Genomic DNA, 20,821 nt, shown 5'->3' on the forward strand with positions numbered 1-20,821 from the left:
GAAATAGTACGCAAAGAGAGGAACGAATGTTGGTAGATAAATGAAGGGCTGTGACTTAACACAGTGAGCTTTGGTAACAAGCTGTTGCTGACACAGATTAGCGAACACAGTAAATGTCTTAGAAAGGCCTCCCACAAGAAGAAAAAACTTCTATTTTAACATCTCAAAAGCCAAGAGGCACTGTTTAAGTAAGCAGTTAAGTAGAATCTGGTTCCTACATGCAGTCTTAGTTTATTGACAATCTTGCTGTAAATATTTCTTTTTGATTCTTCTAGGTATTGTTCATGTACATTTTAATTTTCTTTTACAAATATATTTTTACATAAATTACCAGACAGTTGCACTGGAATCATGGTGTACTGCAGCTATTGAAGAGATCTGTGTTATATAACCTGTGGCAATCCGATAAAACATCTACCCCTGGAGATGAAAAGTAGAGCATAGTGAATATAGTCAATCCTATCGTAACAATATGTCTACGGCCATACCACCCTGAACGCGCCCAATCTCGTCTGATCTCGGAAGCTAAGCAGGGTCGGGCCTGGTTAGTACGTGGATGGGAGACCTCTCGTGACAATAACGCTGTATGGTGACAGGTGGTAACTTCGCTTACTGTGGTGAGCACGGAGTACTACACAGAATCTCAAATCACTCTGTCCTACACCTGACGCTGGTATAACATTGTACGTCAACTATACTCAAAAGTTAAAACTACCATCTAGTGATCAAAGTGGCACATTACAGCAAAGGTGAGATAAAAATCTGAGGCAGCGAGCCAGCCGTTTCAAATCATTTGAGTAACAGTATTGGTTAAAACCACGGATGATGACACCCTGGGAAAGGCAGCCAGATTGTCTGGATGTTGTTTTTGTTACAACTCAGCACTGAAGGCCAGGCAAGGAATTATGCATCTTAAACCTAGCATTTATGAAGCTCTGACAGAAATTGCAATCTCTGATGGGAATATTAAGGGCTCCAGCCTATTACCAGGGCACCATTTCCAGGCTATTCTTTGGCATTCTGAGGGCACACAGGTCCTGCAGTAGGCCTCCTTCAGGCACAGATGACTGAACAGAGCATGTTGGTAACTCCTACCCTCGTCACTCGGGTTTGTCAAAGAGAAACTGTTCTATTGAGAGAACAGCTCATACAATCTCAAAATCATCCTTTTACTAACATAGAGCTGATACTCTAAATGAAGCATGGGTTCAAAATAAAACAATAATGAACACAAGTTATATTTAAAAGTCATGGCTATTATGTATGATAATAACAGCCATGGACATTCCAGACTCTGGGCTAAGTACTTTATATCCTGAGCACTATTTCAGGAAATTCTTAGGGCTAGCCTGTGAGGTACAAAAGAAACTGAGGCTTAGATCATGTAGGTAATTGTCCAAGACTGTACATTGGTAGTCAGTGGTGGGAACACAGTTTGAATTCAGGCCTAGCTGACCTCAGCTTCCATGATTTCACCCAATGCTGGACTGTCTAGCTTAGGCTTCCTCTAACAAAAGTTTATTCTACTTGAACGAGAAGAGAACATTACCGCTCACTTGTGACAGTTAAGGGCCCCTTGGCCAAAGTCTGTTTTCTAGCTCCATATTTTAACTTCTTGCTTCTCTTAACATTTCTTTGTTATTATCTGAGTACTAACACTCACAAAACTTTAAGCTGTATAGGGATTTCAACCTTACTTCCTTTCTCTTTATGTCATGGCTGTGATACTGTTTCACAAAACAGACGCCAGCCCACAGATGCCTCTGTGATGAGGCATCTGATATGTGGCCCCCACCTCCTCCACTAATGACTGTTCCTACTCCTTGTAATTTGGCTTCTACTTTGAGGTGAAAAGAAGAAAAGAAATGGGTAGTTAGTGCCTACAAGTGCCTTATGGCTCACAGAATCCAGAGGAAAATTTTAATTTCCATTTTGAGATTAGGGAGAGACAGACAGTGACCTGCCACAGGTCCCAGACTTAGTAAAAGTGGCAAAGTGTTAGAACCTTGGCCGTGCTAACTCCACTGCCCATGCTCTTTCTGGGGCAACACACAGCCGCTTGCAAATAACTTTTTTTGGGGCGCCTGTGTGGCTCAGTGGGTTGAGTGTCCAACTTTGGCTCAGGTCACGTCATGGGTTTGTGGGTTCGAGCCCTGCGTCAGGCTCTGTGCTGACAGCTCAAGAGCCTGAAGCCTGCTTCAGATTCTGTATCTCCCTCTCCCTCTGCCCCTCTCCTGCTCACACCCTCTCTCTCAAAAATCAATAAACGTTAAAAACAAAATTTAAATTTAAAATAAAATAATCTTTTTCTTCTAGATATTTACAGTACAAACCAGAACAAGTCTTAGCAAGGTATGTGTATTTTTTTTAACCGAATAATCTGTTGAAGAATGTGCAAAAGGGAACAATCTTATGTAGATACAAGGGAAACAAAACAATACTAGAAGAAAATGCTGACGCTTTCAGCTATAAGAAAGAAGGCATGGCTGTGGAATCATGAGAAACTACACCAGCAAGAGGACCTGCCTTACCTTGGAAGCAACATAAAATTGAGTCTGTCAGCTCTGTCCCTCTCTGCCTTGTACAGCTGCGTCCTTTCCTCCACCAGATGTTCCAGGTTTCGAGAATACAGCTGTAGACGTCGGATCAAGGTGTCCATATAACTTTCATTTTTTTTGTCGTGAAATAGGCTGTAGGTAGTAATAAAGAGTTGCTACAAATTATTAAAGCATAAACATCCAGTAAAATAGTGGACAAATGTGATTAAAAAGTTATAAAGCAAAAAATAAAATAAAAACGGTCAACACACGTTAAAAAAAAATTAGCCTCAGGAGAAATTAAAGAAATAGAAAGAGACATAAGATATATTTTTAAAGTTTATTTATTTATTTTGAGAGAGAGAGAATCCCAAGAAGGCTCTGTGCTGTCAATGAGGAGCCAGATGCGGGGCTCAATCTCATAAACCGTGAGATCACTACCTGAGCTGAAACCAAGTCGGTCACTTAACCGACTGAGCCGCCAAGGCGCCCCTAGAAATAGACACAAGATTTTTAAAAAAGAAAACCAAATGTTAGAGTAATGGTAATAGTGGAGGTAAGGAGGAAAAACATCCACTATGATCTTCCTGGAGGGCAGTGTGGCAAAATGTGTCACAAGCTTTAAAAGTACACACACTGATCAGTTCACCAGCACTTCTTCTAGGAACTAGCCACAGGAAACCACAAGAATGTGCTGAAAGGTAACTTCAGAAAAGTCACAGCAGTCTCTATAACAGCAAGTGTTTGAAAGTAACCCAAACGAGTAACAAAACGTAACGAAAATATTACGACACGAGGGAATATTCATGCGTTGTATAAAATACAAATTAGAACAGTTAAAGATACAGAAAGACGCTACCTCTATATTAAGTAGAAAAGTTGATAAAACAGCAAAAATTATAATTTTAATTTTTGAAAACCAGTAGCCATCTATTGATAAATAGGTGATGTTTTTCCTTTGTTTGCTTATTCCTATTTTCTAAAATTAAAAAATTTTAATAACGATTTACAATAAAGGGAGAATCTTTTTTTTTTTAAGGCGCTAGAGGTGATAAATACAAGTATAAGAGAAGGACTGAGAAAAGCAAAGCTGAGCCTTCTGTTTTCTCCTTAGAACAGAAAGCTTGGGTCCTCTGCTTTGGATTCTGTGTCTCCCTCTGCCAATCCCCCTCTCACATTCTCTTTCTCTCAAAAATAAACAAACATTAAAAAAAAAGAAAAAAGAAATGAAAAGAAAAAAAAAAAAAAGAAAGACTGGGTCCTAAAGCACAAAACCTAACTCTGGATGATCTTGTTAGGCCAAGGACACTTCGACAAGATGCAAGCTTTCTTCGACGCTGGGACACATTGCAAGCCTTGGTGCAGAGCTCAGTCAGGAGGTACATTGTCTGTCTGTAAGGTTGTTCAGTATCGAGATAATGTTTATACCATCTACAGCACCATAGAAGGGGTTGAATAAATACTACTATTGCATTATTACAACAACGATTTAAGTTACCACTTCTGCCCTCAAGGAGAAGGAGGTGGGGAGGGATGTTTGTTAAAATTTCAATACAATTCTGAGTCTACCTCAGACCTACAGAACTGGAAACCGCTAGGTCTGGGATTATGAAACAGTATTTTTTAACAAGTTCCCCAGGGAGTTCTCCTTGAAGCCACCAGTATAGAGTCTAGTTGGGTGAGGGAGCAGGTGTAAGGAATAAAGATAGATGATCTCCCTTTGTGATGAATTGATTCAATTAAAACAGTTTTCTCAACCCTGACTGCATATTCTAATCACCCAAGGAGCTATTATCAACCCCTATGCCAGCCTGCACCCCAGACCAATTACATCAGACTCTCTGGGGCAGGACTCAGGCACTGTTGTTGTTTTTTTTAACATTCCTGCCCCACCCCCTGCTGCCTGGTGATCTCAATGGGCAGCCAAGTTTGAGAACCACCCTATTAAAGGCTATGTATCAGGGGCCCAGTTTATCTTCATGAGTTTACATTTCACTTATCACATATACAGTCTCATCGGATCTTAGTAAAATGTCTGTGAAAAAATAAAAAAATGAGCAAGAATTACATCATTTGTTATTTTCTGCTCCTTCCACACAAATGACAGATTAGATGTACCCTTCAATGACCACTTTCATGATTTCACTTGACCTCATCTCAGCCCTGGGCTTTTAGGTTCAATAAGTATCTGAATCTTTGACTTAATGAGAAGTATGGAAAATAAGAGCTGGAAGGAATTGCAGAAATCATCCTATTCAAGTCCAGTTTTAATAAAAAGAAAATTGACATCCAGTTAGGGTAAGCACTTTGCCCAATGTCCTACAGCAAGCTATTATCAGACCCTCGTCTAGAAGCTGGATCTCCTGATCTCTTCACTGTTATTTTTTTCACTCTAACTGAAAACACGGAAAATCTAGAATTCAACCTTACTGGATAACTGTGTGCTTTTTTTGTTTTTTTTTTAAATTTTGGAAGCTGAATTAAAATCTGATTCATGGCACAAGGCTTAAGCACCTAGGGCCAAAGTTTCTGATTTTAAGAGCTTCTTGATCTTAAGAATGATCTAGTGGCTTTGCAAATACTCAGGACTCGTGCTAGACTTCTAATTACCTCCAGAAGGGTCAGGGAACTAGATTTTTAACAGACATATTTATGATCAGCCAGAGTTTATATATTAATCAGGCAAGTTTTGCCCTTGACTATTTAACTTTTCAAGTGATTATTCCCTGAGAAAATGGTCTGTTGGTCTCCATCTCATTTTAATTTTTTTGAGACAGGGGTTGCAGTCTGGGGTTTTTCATTAGAACAGGCATTCCATTCTGAGGTGCCACTGGATGTCAACTATTAATAGAAAAATCTGAAATAAGTGAGGAAAAGCAAAAATTTCAGCAATACCCAAATATCTTGGCCAACGTAGACTCAATTTTCTTGAAATCTGGTCTCTTCTCTGGATCTTCCTCCCAGCAGTTTTTTACAAGTAGATAGACCTGGAAGAAAGAAGGGGTTTGCTCAGGGGGTGGTATCCTCTCCTATTCTCTACCCTTGATGGGAGTAATTGAGGCAGGGACTATTTTTTTTTTTAAGTTTTTTTTTACTTTGAGAGAGTGAGAGCCTGAATCCAGGGTGAGGGGCAGAGAGAGAGAGAGAGATGGGAGAAGAGAATGTGAAGCAGGTTCTACACTGTCCGTGAGGAGCCCCACGCAGGTCCGAAACCAAGAGTAGGCCACTTAACCCGCAGAGCCACCCAGGCGCCCCGAGGTAGGGAGTATTTTTAAAACATCTCAACTCTGACAATGAGGCTGAGATTGCTTAGTTCCCCTCAGTCTGTCTCCACACCACCTTGCCTCACCCGTCCCTTGGGCCCTAAATTAATGAAAAATGTGATATGGGTTTGGATGGGGCTGGACTGTCGGCAGAAAATGCTTTACAGAAGTTTGCAGGGTTTATGTGCAATGGGTATGAGGCAGTGACTCTAATGTGAATCTCTTCCGCAAGGGCTTCCAACCACAGCGACCAGCGGAATCACCCCGAGAGGTTTCCAGTTTCCTGTGCTCACGCTCCACCCCAGAAGATTCCAATTCCCAGCAGTCCCGACTTGTCTGAGTCAACCATGGTCTGGAATCAAACGATCCTACTGCTGACAAATCGTCAGAAGGTCCATAGTAACCTAGTGAAACCTCACAAGGCCTGTGCGTGTGTCATTCACCTCACTTCATCTCGTCACGTGAGCACTTGATCATCTCACATCATCACAAGAAGGATGAGCACAGTACAAAAGGATATTTTGAGAATGAGACCATGTTCACATAACTTCTATTACAGTATATTGTTATATTGTTACAGTTGTTCTAGTTTATTATTAGTTATTCTTGTCAGTCTCTGACTGTGCCTAATTTAGAAATTAAACTCTCTCAAAGGTATGTATGTCTAGGAAAAAGCCTAGTATATAGAGGGTTCAGTACTATCTGCAGTTTCAGGTATCCACCGGGGGTCTTGGAATGTATCCCCTGTAGATAAGGGGGGACGACTATATACTTTTCTATTATTTTCAGATGTGGGCATATTCATTTTTTAATCAGTAGGTGGTATTTATAAGCCTAAGAAGTATATGACATGGACATCTTGATCTTTTAGCTCCTAAAAATTGAGAGGGCGATATGTGCTTCAGAAGCCAGATCTTGAGTTGGGAGAGGTGGAAAAGGACATGGGGCTGATGATGGTGCCCAAAGAGAATGTCTGAGTCCTGGCCCCTGGATCCAGTGCATGTCACCTTATTTGGAAAAGAGGTTTGTGCAGATGTGATTCAGTAAAGGACCTTGCAATGGGAACATTATTGTGGACCACCTTGGTAGGCTCAGTGTAGTCTCATGAATCCTCATACAGGAGGGAGGTAGAGGGAGAATAGACAGAAAAGATGAAAATGGAACCATGGAGGCAGAGATTGGAGTGTTGTGGCCACAAATCAAGGGAAGTCAGTAGCCATCAGAAGCTTCTGGAAGAAGCAAGAAATGGATTCTCCCCTAGAGCCTCTGAAGGAAGCATGACCTTGTTGACAACTTATTTCAGACTTCTGGCCTCCAGAACTATAAGGCATAAATTTCTGTTGTTTCAATCCACCAAGTTGCTGGCAATTTGTTATGGCAACACACAAAACTCATGTAGGGAAATGCACTCACTTCCAGTTCTTTCTCCTCTGCCGTTTCCAAGAACAGATCTGGGCGGAAGGGTTTTACTCCATTGGAATTCTCTACTCTGAAAATCTTCTCTGATGGGATGAGAATTATGCAAATTACAAGAAAGAATACAGCATGAACAAATTTTAGCAGCAGCCAGACCCTGAATTGGTTCACCCACCCTGGATGGGTACCCAGTGAGAATACGGCAGAGAACAGGCAAGCACTCAAAGAATGAATGACCACCAGGCGAGGGGTCTTATACCCACTTATACCCAGGGGGTTATTAGCTTAAGTTAAGGTTACTAAGTCTCTGAAACTTAACTCGAATACCACTACCTTTAGTACTTTTCCTCCAAGAGTCTAGCCTGCCCTCTTTACATCCCTTAGACCCCCACCGTCCAGAGAGTTAAGACCTGGGACATAATAATTACACAGTAAGCAAGGGTTGGATGAATGGAAGGAAGCATTTCCCCCTTGAGAAGACCTGTGACAAAAACTTCTCTCAGTAAGAACTAAAATACAGATGTTGTGCCACTAGAGTGATGTAGCTCAGGTGTTAAACAGACACACATCTTTTCTTAGAATCAGAAAGGAAGGGGGGAGACCGTAAGGCAAGAGTCTTCAACCGACAATAACACTGACAGTAACGACACCTGGTATGTAATATGCTTTTCAGAGCATTCTAACATTCTTACTGTCAACCCCTCCAATACCCCTGTGTGACGTGCAGTGGAGATATGCCATTACTTCTGCAGATGAGGGGACTGAGCTGTGGTCACAAAGAGATGAGGGTCTTGGTCAGCCTAGAATGCAGGCTCCCAGAGAGGGCAGATGGTTGAGTCCAACTCTTACCATTCTCATCCCGGCAGCTCAACGTGTAGAAGGTTTCTCTCCGCAGGATGATCTCCTGGGCAATGATCCCGTAGCTGTACACATCTCCTTTCTGGGAGATGCTGGCCTGGCGGAGGTGCTCCGGGGCTGTCCACAGGTCTGTGAGTTCAGCATTGAGATTGCAAAGTTGAGGGAGCTGAGTGGCTCGTAGGTCTCCAACCTGTTTTTGTTCTTTAAGTCCCTATCCCATGCACCCTGAATATGAGTGGCCCTGAACTTAAACGTCCCAAACTTTTGAGGGGTTTATGCTAATGCTGGTGATAGGGAGAGAATGCACACTTGCCTCTTGAGCTGACTATATAATGCCAGGATTTGGGTGAGGTCACATGGCAATGTGGTCCCTAAAACTTCTAGAATCATAGTCCTGAAAACCCTCGAGCCTACCTAGAATAGCACTTGGTGTATAGGAGTGCTCAGCAAATATTTGTAGAACGACTACAGTAGAATATGAAAGGCTGAGGATTTAATAGCTTGTGGTACATATGGCATAAACCTACGAAAGCCTTCATAAATAAAAAATACATAAATTTATATTTTTATTATAAAATGTAAAATACGTATACTATATGTATATTATGCAATATGGAACATATTATGTATAACATATATGCATACCCATTGAAACACATTTAAACAAAGAGCCTATCAGTGATATTTTGCAGGTTGGACATACTCACAGCCTCCAAATCAGCTATTGGCCACAGATGTGTTTTCTTGTGTTCCCACAGTATTCTTGAAAAAATAATGCATACAGTTTTCTCGCATTTTACTCTGTGCCTGCTACTCATTAATGCTTCACACAAGTGAAGTGCTCCTGTGTTCTGTGCTTGGTTCCTATAGACACTTGGGTTTTGGACCCTATCACCTAACTTAAATAGTAACACCAAGGGCATACATTCAATTTCTCTCCATCCCTTGCAAGTTTTCTAGGATCACCTAACTCCTTCTAAACTTTCTGAGATTTTCTTTTTCAATGAAAAAAATCTTTAAATTCATGTTTGAGGTATGATACACTTATGCTGAGGCACATTTCCCTTGTTTGGTTTTCCATCCAAATGTTCATTGCCTTTTTGAATTTATGTCTTGTTAATTTGTGTGATTTGTGATTCATATACAATTGATCCTTGTTGGTTTGGGGTAGAGGACAGGTAAGTGGATGAGCTTACGTTAAAACTTCAGGTAACTGACAGCACAGATTCGTAGGTATAACTGAGTGATGTTTAAGAGGATAGCATTTGATCGGCAATTTATCTGATTTTGTGTCGTGGTGAGTCATCTATTAAAGGAGACTTGTCCCACCACAGATGAACCATGCTTGACACATGGTAGGTCTTCATCAAGCACTTATTGGATTGAGTCCAATGTCATCCTACGCTTGATGTGACTGAAGAAGTAGGGGCGGAATTGTAATTTTACTTTTATTGAGAGAAAATGAAAGGATTGCAAAGTAGAATTAGAAATTGAATTTAGGTTTTTGGATCTAGGTGGTATTTTGAGGCTTTGTGGGAGTGCTAGATTTCTGAGGCTGTTTAACCCCGAGTTATAGTAAAGAATGGGTAAATGTTCAACATGAAAAGCTCTTTATACAAGATAAATCACTTTTCTTTGTGTTTCTCTTTTGGCCCTTATAACAATCCAGAAAGGGATATGTAAGAATATATTTTACTAATAAGAGTGTTTTTTTTTCCCATTATCATAATCACAGATAAATGAATGACAATTTGGAAATAGGTCTTCTGCCTTGTATTCTATCTTCTTGGGCAAATATCAGCCTCTGAGCCTCAATTCTGACTTATACAAAGGAAGAGAGTTAGACTAGATGATTTCTAAGGTCTCTCACTACCCTCACCTTCTCTATTTTTTCACCCTGTTCTGCTTCCACAGCCAGTAAGTTCTTCATGATTTCCTCACTGATATCAAGAAACAAATGGATGAAGGAAACCCACAGAAGAGATTTGTTCAACTCAAGAAGCACTTGTTGAAAACTGACAAAAACTGACAAGGGTGTAGTGCTGGAGAATGAGCCAGCTGTTTCCTCTTGTGGCTCCAAGTGTTCATTTTCTGATCAGTATCACCACTCCCTGACCACTTGTGAGAATTTTTTTTTTTAAGTGGGGAACTAGTAGAAATGTCATTCCTTACAGACCTTTTGTTGGAGGCAAAATGGAACTGCAGCCAAAATCAGTGATCTTTACCACCATTCTACTGTCTACCACACAGTTGGTGGATTTCAGACGGCCATGGACTTCGGTCTTACTGGAATGCAGGTATGACATGCCCTGTAATTTTTCAGATGGCAGGGAAACAAAGAGATATGACACTCTTCAGCTGCTTGATTATTTTAAAGAAAGTAATAACATTTTGAAAGCATTTCAGCATGCAGACAGGATCACACCACTAGAATTTAAATTTAGTTCCATTAATTCTACTTTTAAAATATTGTTAATGCCCTAATACTTGCCTAAGCACTGCATCTTAAAAGGCAATTGTCTAAAGACTCTGGTTAAACAGTTATGCAGAATATGAAACAAAGGGTTGATTCTAATTTTTTAAAAAGTGTTTCTGCTTACCACTTAGTCTGTGATCTTGGGTGTATTTCTGGTTTTCTACCTCAATAAAAATACAGACTTGCCCTTCTGAAGGAAGGGGTAATTGAATTACGAAAGGGCAAGCCTCCCCAACCCCGACCCTTTTTTTTTGGTGTGGGGGGGGTGGGGTGTGGTGCTGCTGTGCTTCCCTCTGGTGGCCAGAGGTGTCACTGCAGAAATTGGTCTTCAGCCTGGATCACAGGAGTGAAAAGTGGCAAAGAGGGTGGGTATCGTACAATACTTTTTAAAACCGATTCTGGTCCTAGATGACTTTCAGGCTATTTAAGGCTGTATCAAACAGCTCAATCTTGGGATTGACTTGTCTTCGTTCTTGAATGAGGCCGCTGGCAGCCACTTCCTTTTTCATATACTATCTGGGAATACACATGTCCAAATTCATTAGTGCCTTGAGCAAGAGGGTTGCCTGTCCTGAACTTTTTCTCTTAAAAAGATTGTTGTCTTGCCTGAAGCGTAATATGATTTTGATTTCCAGCAAGTCTATGAAAATGTGTACCCCAAGCTCAGAGCAGGAAAAACATAATAATAAAAAGTAATAGCTTGGATATCGAACATTTATTTATACCAAATATCACATGAAGTACGTGCATTATTTATGAAATCCTCACAACAACCCTCTGACATAGGTACTATTTTTATTATCATTTTATGGATAAAGAAACCAATGCTCAGAGAGGTTGAAAACTTGCTAGACCTGTTTTCCTATGTTTAATTTTCATAAATGTCTCTTTTGTTTGTAGGTCTCTTACCTTAGCAATGTCATACAAGACCGAGATCTTAAACTCCCAATCCATGAATGTACCATCAGGGTAGGAGATGGTGTCATTTAAAACTTCCTGAACAGCAGAAAAAGAAAAGGAAGAAATTGTTGGAAGGAAGGATCCTGTGGAGATTGTTATAGGCTAATAATGATCTTCTAATCATGAGGCCTGGGGCTCAGAAACAAACTGAAATGCCATTGTCCTCTTTTTCCTGAGCATGTATTTCTTTCCTTTCCTATGAAACATCAGGTGGCTGTCACCATAATAAAATGAGCAGGAGATACTCATCGTATTCCAAATCCTGGTTCTTCCGCCAGACAGGGGGAAAGGAATGAGCAGACACCTGCCTGGAGAATGGGCTATCACAGGTTGTGGGCTGCAGGTTCTGTTTCTCCGAAATCACACTGGTGATTAGCAGGAATTGCTATTAGGGAATCTCGTCCTCTTTTTTCCCTCACGGGATCAATTGCGTCCATTGGCTGACAGCTCTGAGTTTTCTTTACATTTACCAAGTACTCTGTCAATAAGAGCGAGTTCTTGGATTTTGTGTGAATTGTACCACCTAGAAATTTGAACTTACTATTTTAACACGATGATGGTTCTATGAAGATGCAGGGTTGTAGCTAAGCAATAACTATTCTTCACAGTAAAACTCTAATAACCTAATAATAGTTTCCTGTTTGGGGAAAAAGCCCAATTTGACCTTTAGTTTTAACTCAGGAACTGTATTAATGATTTCCAGTGAAGGGCGTGTAGTCATTAATCATTTCAGATAAGGCTGGTTTAGCTGCGGCTATCAGGCCCGGTTAAGGGAGGGAAATTATGGGCAGACAGTCTCTGAAGTAATTCTTTCCCTTAGCACATGATATATTTTATATTTTTATTTATTATCTCTTCTCCCTATGGAAATGTAAACTCTGTGATACTTTTTGTTCTGTATCTTCAATACCTAGTACAGTATCTAGCATATCTAGATGTTTCATGAGTATTTGTTGCATAAATGAATCAATTGTTCCTAAACAAGGTTAGCCAAGGTTGTTATATATTTATAAGATGGGAAGCATATTGTCTTTTATCTAGGGAAACACTTGCCTATTTGTTTCCTTACAATAGTAGGTTCTAATGGGATTTGCCAGGGACTGAAGCCTGGGGGCAGGAGGGGGATGGGACTGTAAAGTTTGCCCTGGCACAGCCTTTGCTTTGAGATTCAAGACACAAAGGAGCAGTTTCCTGTAGAAGCTTCTGTCCAACATGATGCTAGAAAGGGGCCCCAGAGCACTCAGATAAATGAAGTTTCCTGTCTTACACCAGAGAGCCCAAAACACTATCTAAACATTGACTGGGCATGTTAGGGATTAAAAGGCCATGTGAAACCCTTTGACCAGGCCCTATTAATTGGTATTCTAAAATTTCCTTTCACTGAAATCGAATGATCAGATTTGGTCTAGGCTTCATATGAAAAACATTTCTTTTTGTTGTTGTTGGTTGTTTTAAAGTTTATTGATTTTGAGAGAGAGAGAGAGAGAGAGAGAGAGAGAGCGCACGTGTGCACATGTAAGCAGGGGAGGGGCAGAAAGAGAGGGAGAGAGAATCCCAAGCAGGCTCTGCACGGTCAATGTGGAGCCCAAGGCAGGCCTCAGTCTGCAATCATGACCTGTGCTGAAATCAAGAGCTGGACACTCAACCAGCTGAGCCACCCAGATGCCCTGCCCGGAAAAACATTTCTATAGATGGCTGCTGACTTATGATGGCTTGACTTGCATTTTTTTTTTAACTTTACAATGGTGTGAAAATGATATGCATCAGTAGAGATAATACTTCAAATTTTGAATTGGTATCTTTTCCCAGGGCTGGCAATTATGATGCTGGGTGGGCAGTGAGGCTCAGCTCCCAGTGAGCCACTGGATCAGGAGGGTAAACAACCAATATACTTACAACCATTCTGTGTCCAAACAACCACCCTGTTTTTTACTTTCAGTACAGCGTTCAGTAAGTTACATGAGATATTCAACACTGTTGTAAATAGGCTTTGTGTTAAAAGATTTTGCCCAACTGTAAGCTAATGTAAGTGTTCTGAGTGTGTTTAAGGTAGGCCAGGCTAAACTCTGCTGTTTGGTAGGTTAGGGGGATTAAATGCATTTTTGACTTAAAGATTTTTTTAACTTATGGCTTTATGGGGACATAAGCCCATTGTAAATTGAGGAAGATCTGTAATTTTGAAAGAGTTGAGATTTTTATTATTAGGAATGTGTGTTTATTTTATATCAGCACCAATTTGAATGATAATTTTCAGCATCAATTACAATGACTATGAGTTTTCTATGACCTTTTGATATGATGCATTATAGTAATATTTTTTCCTTTCATAGAATTAATCCTATATGATTATATTATGGTTTTTATATACAACTGGCTTAGAGTTACTAGTATTTTATTTATATTTTTTCCATGTAATTTCATAAATGTAGTTAGTCTTTAATCATATTTTACTATCAACTTTATGCTACCTTGTTGAATGCTAAATGAATTTAGAAGATGTTCATTTTTCATTTAACATTGCAATAGTATTTACGTAGACAGTAAGGATTATTTTTTGAGGCTTAAAACAATTAAGCTGATCTGGTATTATCTGTAATGGAAATTATAATTTCTTGTATCATTATTGTCCTATTTAAGTTTTTGGTTTTTGAGTCAAATTTTCATGATTATATTGCCTCTGAAAATATTCCTTTTTTAAGATTTTATAATTTAAGTCAAATGAAGTATTCTTTTACAACTGAAAATATCTTTTTCACAGCTTTATTTTTTATTCTCACTTTTTTGTATTTTTGTTTTAAAAGTTTTAATTAGAAGTATGAGAGGCTTTTATTTTGTATTTTAAAAACCTAATGAATGCACCTTAAAATTCTACATTTTTAAAAAAAATTTTTTTTCATGTTTTTATTTATTTTTGAGGCAGAGAGAGACAGAGAATGAGCAGGGGAGAGGCAGAGAGAGAGGGAGACACAGAATCCGAAACAGGCTCCAGGCTCTGAGCTGTCAGCACAGAGCCCCACGCGGGGCTCGAACTCACGGACCACGAGGTCACGACCTGAGCCGAAGTAGGACGCTTAACCGACTGAGGCACCCAGGCGTCCCTACATTTTTTAATAATAATTAATTTTATAAATTTCCTTTCGTTAGGCCATCGTTATTCTTTTAAATTTTGGCATTGAATACTTAAATTATTTTTTTTTAAGAGAAAATAGCACTTAGAGCTAGTATTTTTTTTCCCCTGGAGGATACATTTGAGTTTATGCCGTACATTTTGAAAGCTACTATTCTTTTAATTGAAGGCTATTGAAAAAAAATCTAAGTGATTAATTTAAAATTTTTATTATTTTAAAATTTTATTGTATTATGAATATTTAGATTTTTGAAGTTGCTACTGCACCCAAACTTGGTAGTTTGGCTTTGTTATAGGGAGGATATGGAGGTGATTAAGAAATACTGGGTCTGAAAGTAGCCCAAAGGCAGAGTGACCACACATCCTTCTTGATTGGATCCAATTGCTTTCTATATCTGCTATTCTGACCTAATTGTTACAGTACCCCTTTCCTTCTCAAAATATTGTGATAAATTATATGCTCATTTCAAGGCATTTCAAGGACCAAAAGCTCTCATAACATATGCCCAGACAGTGCACAAGGTGAGGTGCAAACATTTCAATGCTCTTTGAAGCAGTTGCCCTGGACTCCTTTCTGCTCCTGCCCATTTCCCATTTCTAGTCCTGTTTCTGCTTGAAACCTCACTTTGTTTCTTGTACTTAATGGTTCTGTGTATGCCTGCACTTCTGGATGACCCAGTGATTTGATATTCCTAGCTTGATGCTTGGTTCTCCCTAAGAACTCATCCCTATCTTACTTTCTCTTTCTGCTGGACTTGCTCAGCCAGAATGCCCGGCCACATCTGGCAACACCTGGGCCAGTCTCAGTCTCTCCCAAGGGAGAGAAGGGCAGGAATTTAGAATGTAGCAGAACCAGGACTATGGACAAGTCTCTAATGCTTATTTGGTGCTATCATAAGGACTATCCATTTTTCTTTTAATGTTTATTTATTTTGAGAAAGAGAGGGAGAGTGTGTGTGAGGGGCAGAAGGGCAGAGCAAAGGAGAGAGAGAGAGAGTGAGGGAGAGAGAGAGAGAGAGAGAGAGAGAGAGAGAGAGAATCCTAAGAAGACTCCATACTGTCAGCGCAGAGCCTGACATGGGGCTCGAGCTCACGAACTGTGAGATCATGACCTGAGCCGAAATCAAGAGTCGGGTGCTCAACTGACTGAACCACCGGGTGCCCCTCCATTTTTCCCTTAACACAAAAAGAAGTGTGCGAGTAAAATAAAGTGAATTTAGAAGTTATCACTCACTTTTCCACATCTGTTCTCTGTTTTTTCAAGTCTATGCTCTTGACTATTTTTGTGTTGTTTTTTTTTTGTAAAATTGTAGTTAAGTTTGGTTGACAAAATCTAAGTGATCTAGTTAGTAAGCATATGGACATAATAATTCTCTGATGTTGTTTCACGGGTAAACATTTAAAATTTCTATGAAATCTTTTTTTTCCCATACGGTGACCAGTTAGGAAATTGGAAATGATCATGGCTCCTTACCCGGAGGGATCCTCTCTCACAGTACTCGATCACCCCAAAGATCATGGTATCAAGCTTCACGGTGCCGTAGAACTTGGTTAGGTTGTAATAGTCCATCTGAAGCAACTAAGATAACATGTTTATTTACAAAGCAAGTCAGGCAGGACGGAGCCCCACAGTACAATTAATATGCTAATAAAACACGTCATGTTTTAGGTCTTTGGGAAGATGTATTGTTCTTGTTACATTTGAATGTCAGTACATTTCTTACTGACGCTACATCGTACTCAACAGTTTTGCTTTTTTCAGCGAGGAGACTGGAATATGAACCTTTGACTATGCTCAAATCCTATCAGGGCCATTTTCCAGGACATGCTAATAGATTTCTAATATGTTTTACGCCATCAAACACCATTCTTCCACTTCTGCTGGTAGAATTTTCAACCAAGAGTAGTATAGTCACCCATTTCTTGGTCTGAGGGCTTATTTATCACCATCCCCAATAACATCTTGCGCCACTGGAGACTTTGGTGCTTAGGCAAGATGGAGTGAGCTATTTCTCATTTAAGGATTTCAAGTAGGAGACACATACCTTGTTCAATTCTATCTTCTGTTTCTCAGTGAAATTGCCATCATTGTGCTTCAGATCCTTTAGAATCACTCGCTACAAAGATCAATTGAATTAAGGAGATAATGTTGTAGCATGACCACCAATATGCATATTATAATAATTTGCTGTGGGTCTATCTTCCCAGCATACTGTAAGCTCTTGGGAGCAGTGACTATTTTATTGATATTTATATCTCAGGTGCCCAGTGCCTGCCTTAGGCTCAGGTTTGAATGTTTCTTTAAGAATAACTAAATGAAAAGGGAGGGAGGGAGAAAGGGAAGAAAGAAGATACAGAAGTCCCACATGGGACTGTTGTATTCCCACTGCAATGCGCCAAAGTAGAACACTAGGGTAGTTTGGACTGGTCTGAACTCTTCTATTTTTTTCTTTTCCTTCTTACACTCTACCACCTCTTAAAAATTCTATCTGTCTTTCAATTTTCCCACCATGGTGAGTTTGGTACCCTTGAAGCAGAGCCTTGCCCATCCCTGTGATAAGCTCCAAGAAGAGCCCCTCGGGCCAGCCCCCACCATTGCACTGCTACCATCTGGAGCCAGGGGAATGCTGGGCAGCAGGCCTGGAACATAGCCTATTGAGAGTTCAGAGAAGCAGAGGAGACTAGTCACCTTCTTGTCGTATTTGCACTGTCGGAGTCTCTGAATTGTGTCTCGTCTCTTGTCATCATCGATCTGGCACAAGAAAAGGCTAATTATTATGGAAACTTCGTATCTTGTCCCATCTACTACCAAAGGCAAAGTGACTCTACCAGGTGGGCCCTATCTATTGGTTCACAGCATCCTGGACAGGCTCCCTGTCACTACTCACATTCACTCTCCAACAGGGTCTTCTTTCCAGGGATCTGCTTCTCAAGCTTAACTCTGGGTCCTCCACCCTTTACCTCCCTGCTTGTGGCCTACTGCAGCCAGGGATTTCCTTTGCTTCCTTCTCTTCTGGCCCATTCTACTGGGAATCTTGGCCTGTAGCTATAGACAGGTGCTCTTAGAGAAGTGTGTTGTGCACTTGAGTTGCAAACTCGTGCCTCAGGCCCAATTAGCAATGCAAGTGAGGACGCTGGGCTGGGGGTCTAAGGAGGGCAGCTATGGGTTCAGCCTAGAGTTGCCAGATCATCTGATTTGTCAAAAGAAGCTGGTAATGTGGATTTTCTGTCCCATTCCAAAATTTTTATATTTGGAAACTAATTTGAAAAGATGTTAAATATTAAATGAAACACACACACACACACACACACACACACACACACACCCCTACAGGCTAGATATGGCTCTTGATCTGCCAGACTTCTGGTCCAAGGGCAGAAAAAAGATTGAAAACTATTGCCTCTTTCAATTTGGTTTGCATAAAAACCTGTGATGTATTATAATATTGGTTACAACCTATCTCATAGGACCTTTTGAAATGTGAGTGAAATAAAGTACATCAAATTCCAAGCATGATGGCTGGCACAATGCAGATTAACAAATGTCAGTTGTCTTCTCTTCCTCTTCTTATTTTACAAATGAGCTACATAAGGGTTAAATGGCACTAAGTGTCACATACGGACAGACAGCAGTATGTGAGCTTGCTGTCTGGTGTCATATTCTTTTTACTGAGCCCTTGATTAGGTCGCTTAAACTATTTGAACCTTAGTAACTTATCTGGGAAATCCTAACTGACAGGGATACTGGGTATCAAATGCAATAAAGTTCGTGAAATTGTCTTACAAGCTTAAGTGTTTTATCCTCAAATGAATTATCATCATCTTCATCTTTTTTTTTTTCATCTGTTACTCATCCCTTTGACTTTCCTGATTTCTCTTTTTGTCTGGCTACTTTGGTTTTCTCTTCCTTTCTGTTTTAGTACAGGAATGTGCTCTTTCTCATCCCATCCCTTGGTCTTGTTTCCTTATCCCTGCCTTCAGCGCATATACAGGATTTGAACCACTGCCTGTGTGGTGGTGTGGCATTTTCCTCTCTTGCTGACTTTGGCTGACCACCTGGGGCTTTCTCCCTGCTTCACATGACTCACGGCACTGGAAGACCTCTCCTTACAGCCAGTTCCTGGCCGCCTGCTCCCCAGCCTTCCTGAAATTCAGAGTGACTCTGACTCCCCATGCCCTGAATCACCTCTATTCTGTCCCAAAGACTTACTGTCCCAAAGACTTACTCCTTAGCCAGATGAGTGGGCTAATCTGATTGAATTAACACATAAAAAATTCTGTAATGTCTGATGAGGGATGGATGGGTTATATTTCTAGGAATACTTACGCCTCAAGAAGACAGACACGATATTTTAGGCTTCGTCAAAAAGAACAAACATGAAGCGTGGGGTTTGAGACAGTGGGGGAGGCTTGTGAGGAGTGGAGGCATGGCTGGATGTGTGCAGAGGTGGGCCACGTGGCAGCCTGTGCTGGTGTCATGAGAAGCAGAGGAGTACTCACTCCTTCTAGAGGTCTCCTCTCCCCTCCGGGGGTCCTGCCAATTAGTCATTTAGGTCCAAAAATTCTCTCTTGGGAAGCCCAATAGTCTTATGATCGTCTGTACCTTTCTGTGAATTACTGCAAGGTGGATTTTATCCTGACACTTGCCTGCGACAGAGTGGTCTTTGCGAATAGAAGTTTTATGTGTGAACTTCTGAATGCAACAGGAAGGATGTTCAGAGAAGGAGCATTACTGGAGGCAAGGGAGACCTAGTCCTCGTATAGTGTGAGGGGGTCCTAGCTCTCAGAGACAACATGCAGGAGCTGGGTGGAGTGACAAGAGCTGGTAGGGTGGCTCCAAGGACAAACCTGACCTGGCCCAAGGCTGAGGGACCCCACTCATCTCTTCACGTGGAGGTTCTGGGTCTCCTTCTTCTCTTAGTATGCTTTGGTATAAAAACTCTGATAAAAATACGGTCAAAGATAGGTTTTAGGATCTCAGCCTTCACAGTGAGATAGACTAGGTTCAAACTGTGGCCATGTTCCTGAAGTTAACCTGTTAACCTCACAAGACTCGGGCGAAGATGAAACGGGTCAATGCATCTGGCACAGGAGAAGTGCTCAGCGTCAGCTCTTATTGGCAGTAATCCTGCTCATTAGCTGTGTGTGTTCTTGCACCTGTTTCCTAACCCCACATCGTTCAGTTCCCTCATCAGCAAAGTTATGATAAAGTTTAACTCTTGAGTTCCTTGTCAGAAACACTGTGGATGAGATAATATGGATCCAGCATTGACAGCACTCAAGGGGGGCATTATTACTGGCTGCTGTGATATTTCCTGGCTGAGGGAGAGGGCAGGCAAATATCAGCAGAGGCCTCATTCTTCAGCAATGAGCAAGATAAGCCATACATCCTTAAGATGGGCAGAGTAGTAGCCAAGGTTACGTGGAACTCAAATTCTCTATCCTGACGTCTATGTTAGGGCAATGGAGGATCAATGAAAACATGGGAAGCTGAGAATTCGAAAATGTCTAAGTTCTAGACTCTCCAACAAATGATCCCTGCTTGGCCCATTTCTTACCACACTACCAGTCTTGTCAAATATCTGGCAGGTTGCACTAGCTCTAGCTTTCATACCTTCAGGCTAACATGGTTGGTTTCATTGGTCTCCAGAGGAAAGATATTTTCAGGAGGAATGTGGGACCATTTTTTCTGACGAAGTTCATATTCTTTCTTATATTTTCTGTGAAAGGAATAGAACCAGTCAATAGGTTTTTTATTAACATTCATGCCATTTAGCTTCTGAACACTAAGAGAAATTTAGAACACTGATATTCTCAGGTAGATATGCAGTGAGACAGGTTAGCCCCATGGTGTGACTCCATATTCTTTAGAGTGGTGAATTCTGGCTATTAGTGGAGCTATAAGGATTTCTGATGTGTTTCTCCCTTCCCTTCCCTTCCCTTCCCTTCCCTTCCCCATTGCCCCTTCCCCATCTTCCCTTCCCCACCTCCCCTTCCCTTCTCTCCTCTTCCCTCCCCTCCTCTCCCCTCTCCTCAGGTCCTTCACTAAGGCAGCTCTTCACTATAATGAAGAATCTGAACTGATGATATGGAAACAGTAAGGAAAAACCAAAAAAAAAAAAAAAATTAAGCTTGAAAAGCAAAAATGGTAATTTTTAAGCCACCAGAGAATATACTAGATTCC

At 40.7% G+C, this 20,821-nt stretch overlaps 1 protein-coding gene across 1 annotated transcript in view; it reads right to left on the reverse strand.

The window, feature by feature from the left end:
• Positions 1-20,821, reverse strand: part of GUCY2C (guanylate cyclase 2C) — a 68,686-nt gene that overhangs the window by 10,777 nt on the left and 37,088 nt on the right. The window contains exons 12-21 of the mRNA XM_042945866.1: positions 20,252-20,357; positions 17,327-17,389; positions 16,683-16,754; positions 16,112-16,216; positions 11,460-11,546; positions 10,251-10,383; positions 8,066-8,203; positions 7,214-7,302; positions 5,433-5,524; positions 2,532-2,690 (exon numbers count right to left, since the gene is read on the reverse strand). Of these exons, the coding sequence (XP_042801800.1) occupies positions 2,532-2,690; positions 5,433-5,524; positions 7,214-7,302; positions 8,066-8,203; positions 10,251-10,383; positions 11,460-11,546; positions 16,112-16,216; positions 16,683-16,754; positions 17,327-17,389; positions 20,252-20,357 (1,044 nt within the window). The remainder of the gene's footprint in view (positions 1-2,531; positions 2,691-5,432; positions 5,525-7,213; positions 7,303-8,065; positions 8,204-10,250; positions 10,384-11,459; positions 11,547-16,111; positions 16,217-16,682; positions 16,755-17,326; positions 17,390-20,251; positions 20,358-20,821) is intronic.

Source organism: Panthera leo, chromosome B4 (genome assembly GCF_018350215.1).
Source record: "Panthera leo isolate Ple1 chromosome B4, P.leo_Ple1_pat1.1, whole genome shotgun sequence".
In the NCBI taxonomy this organism is placed as follows: domain Eukaryota; kingdom Metazoa; phylum Chordata; class Mammalia; order Carnivora; family Felidae; genus Panthera; species Panthera leo.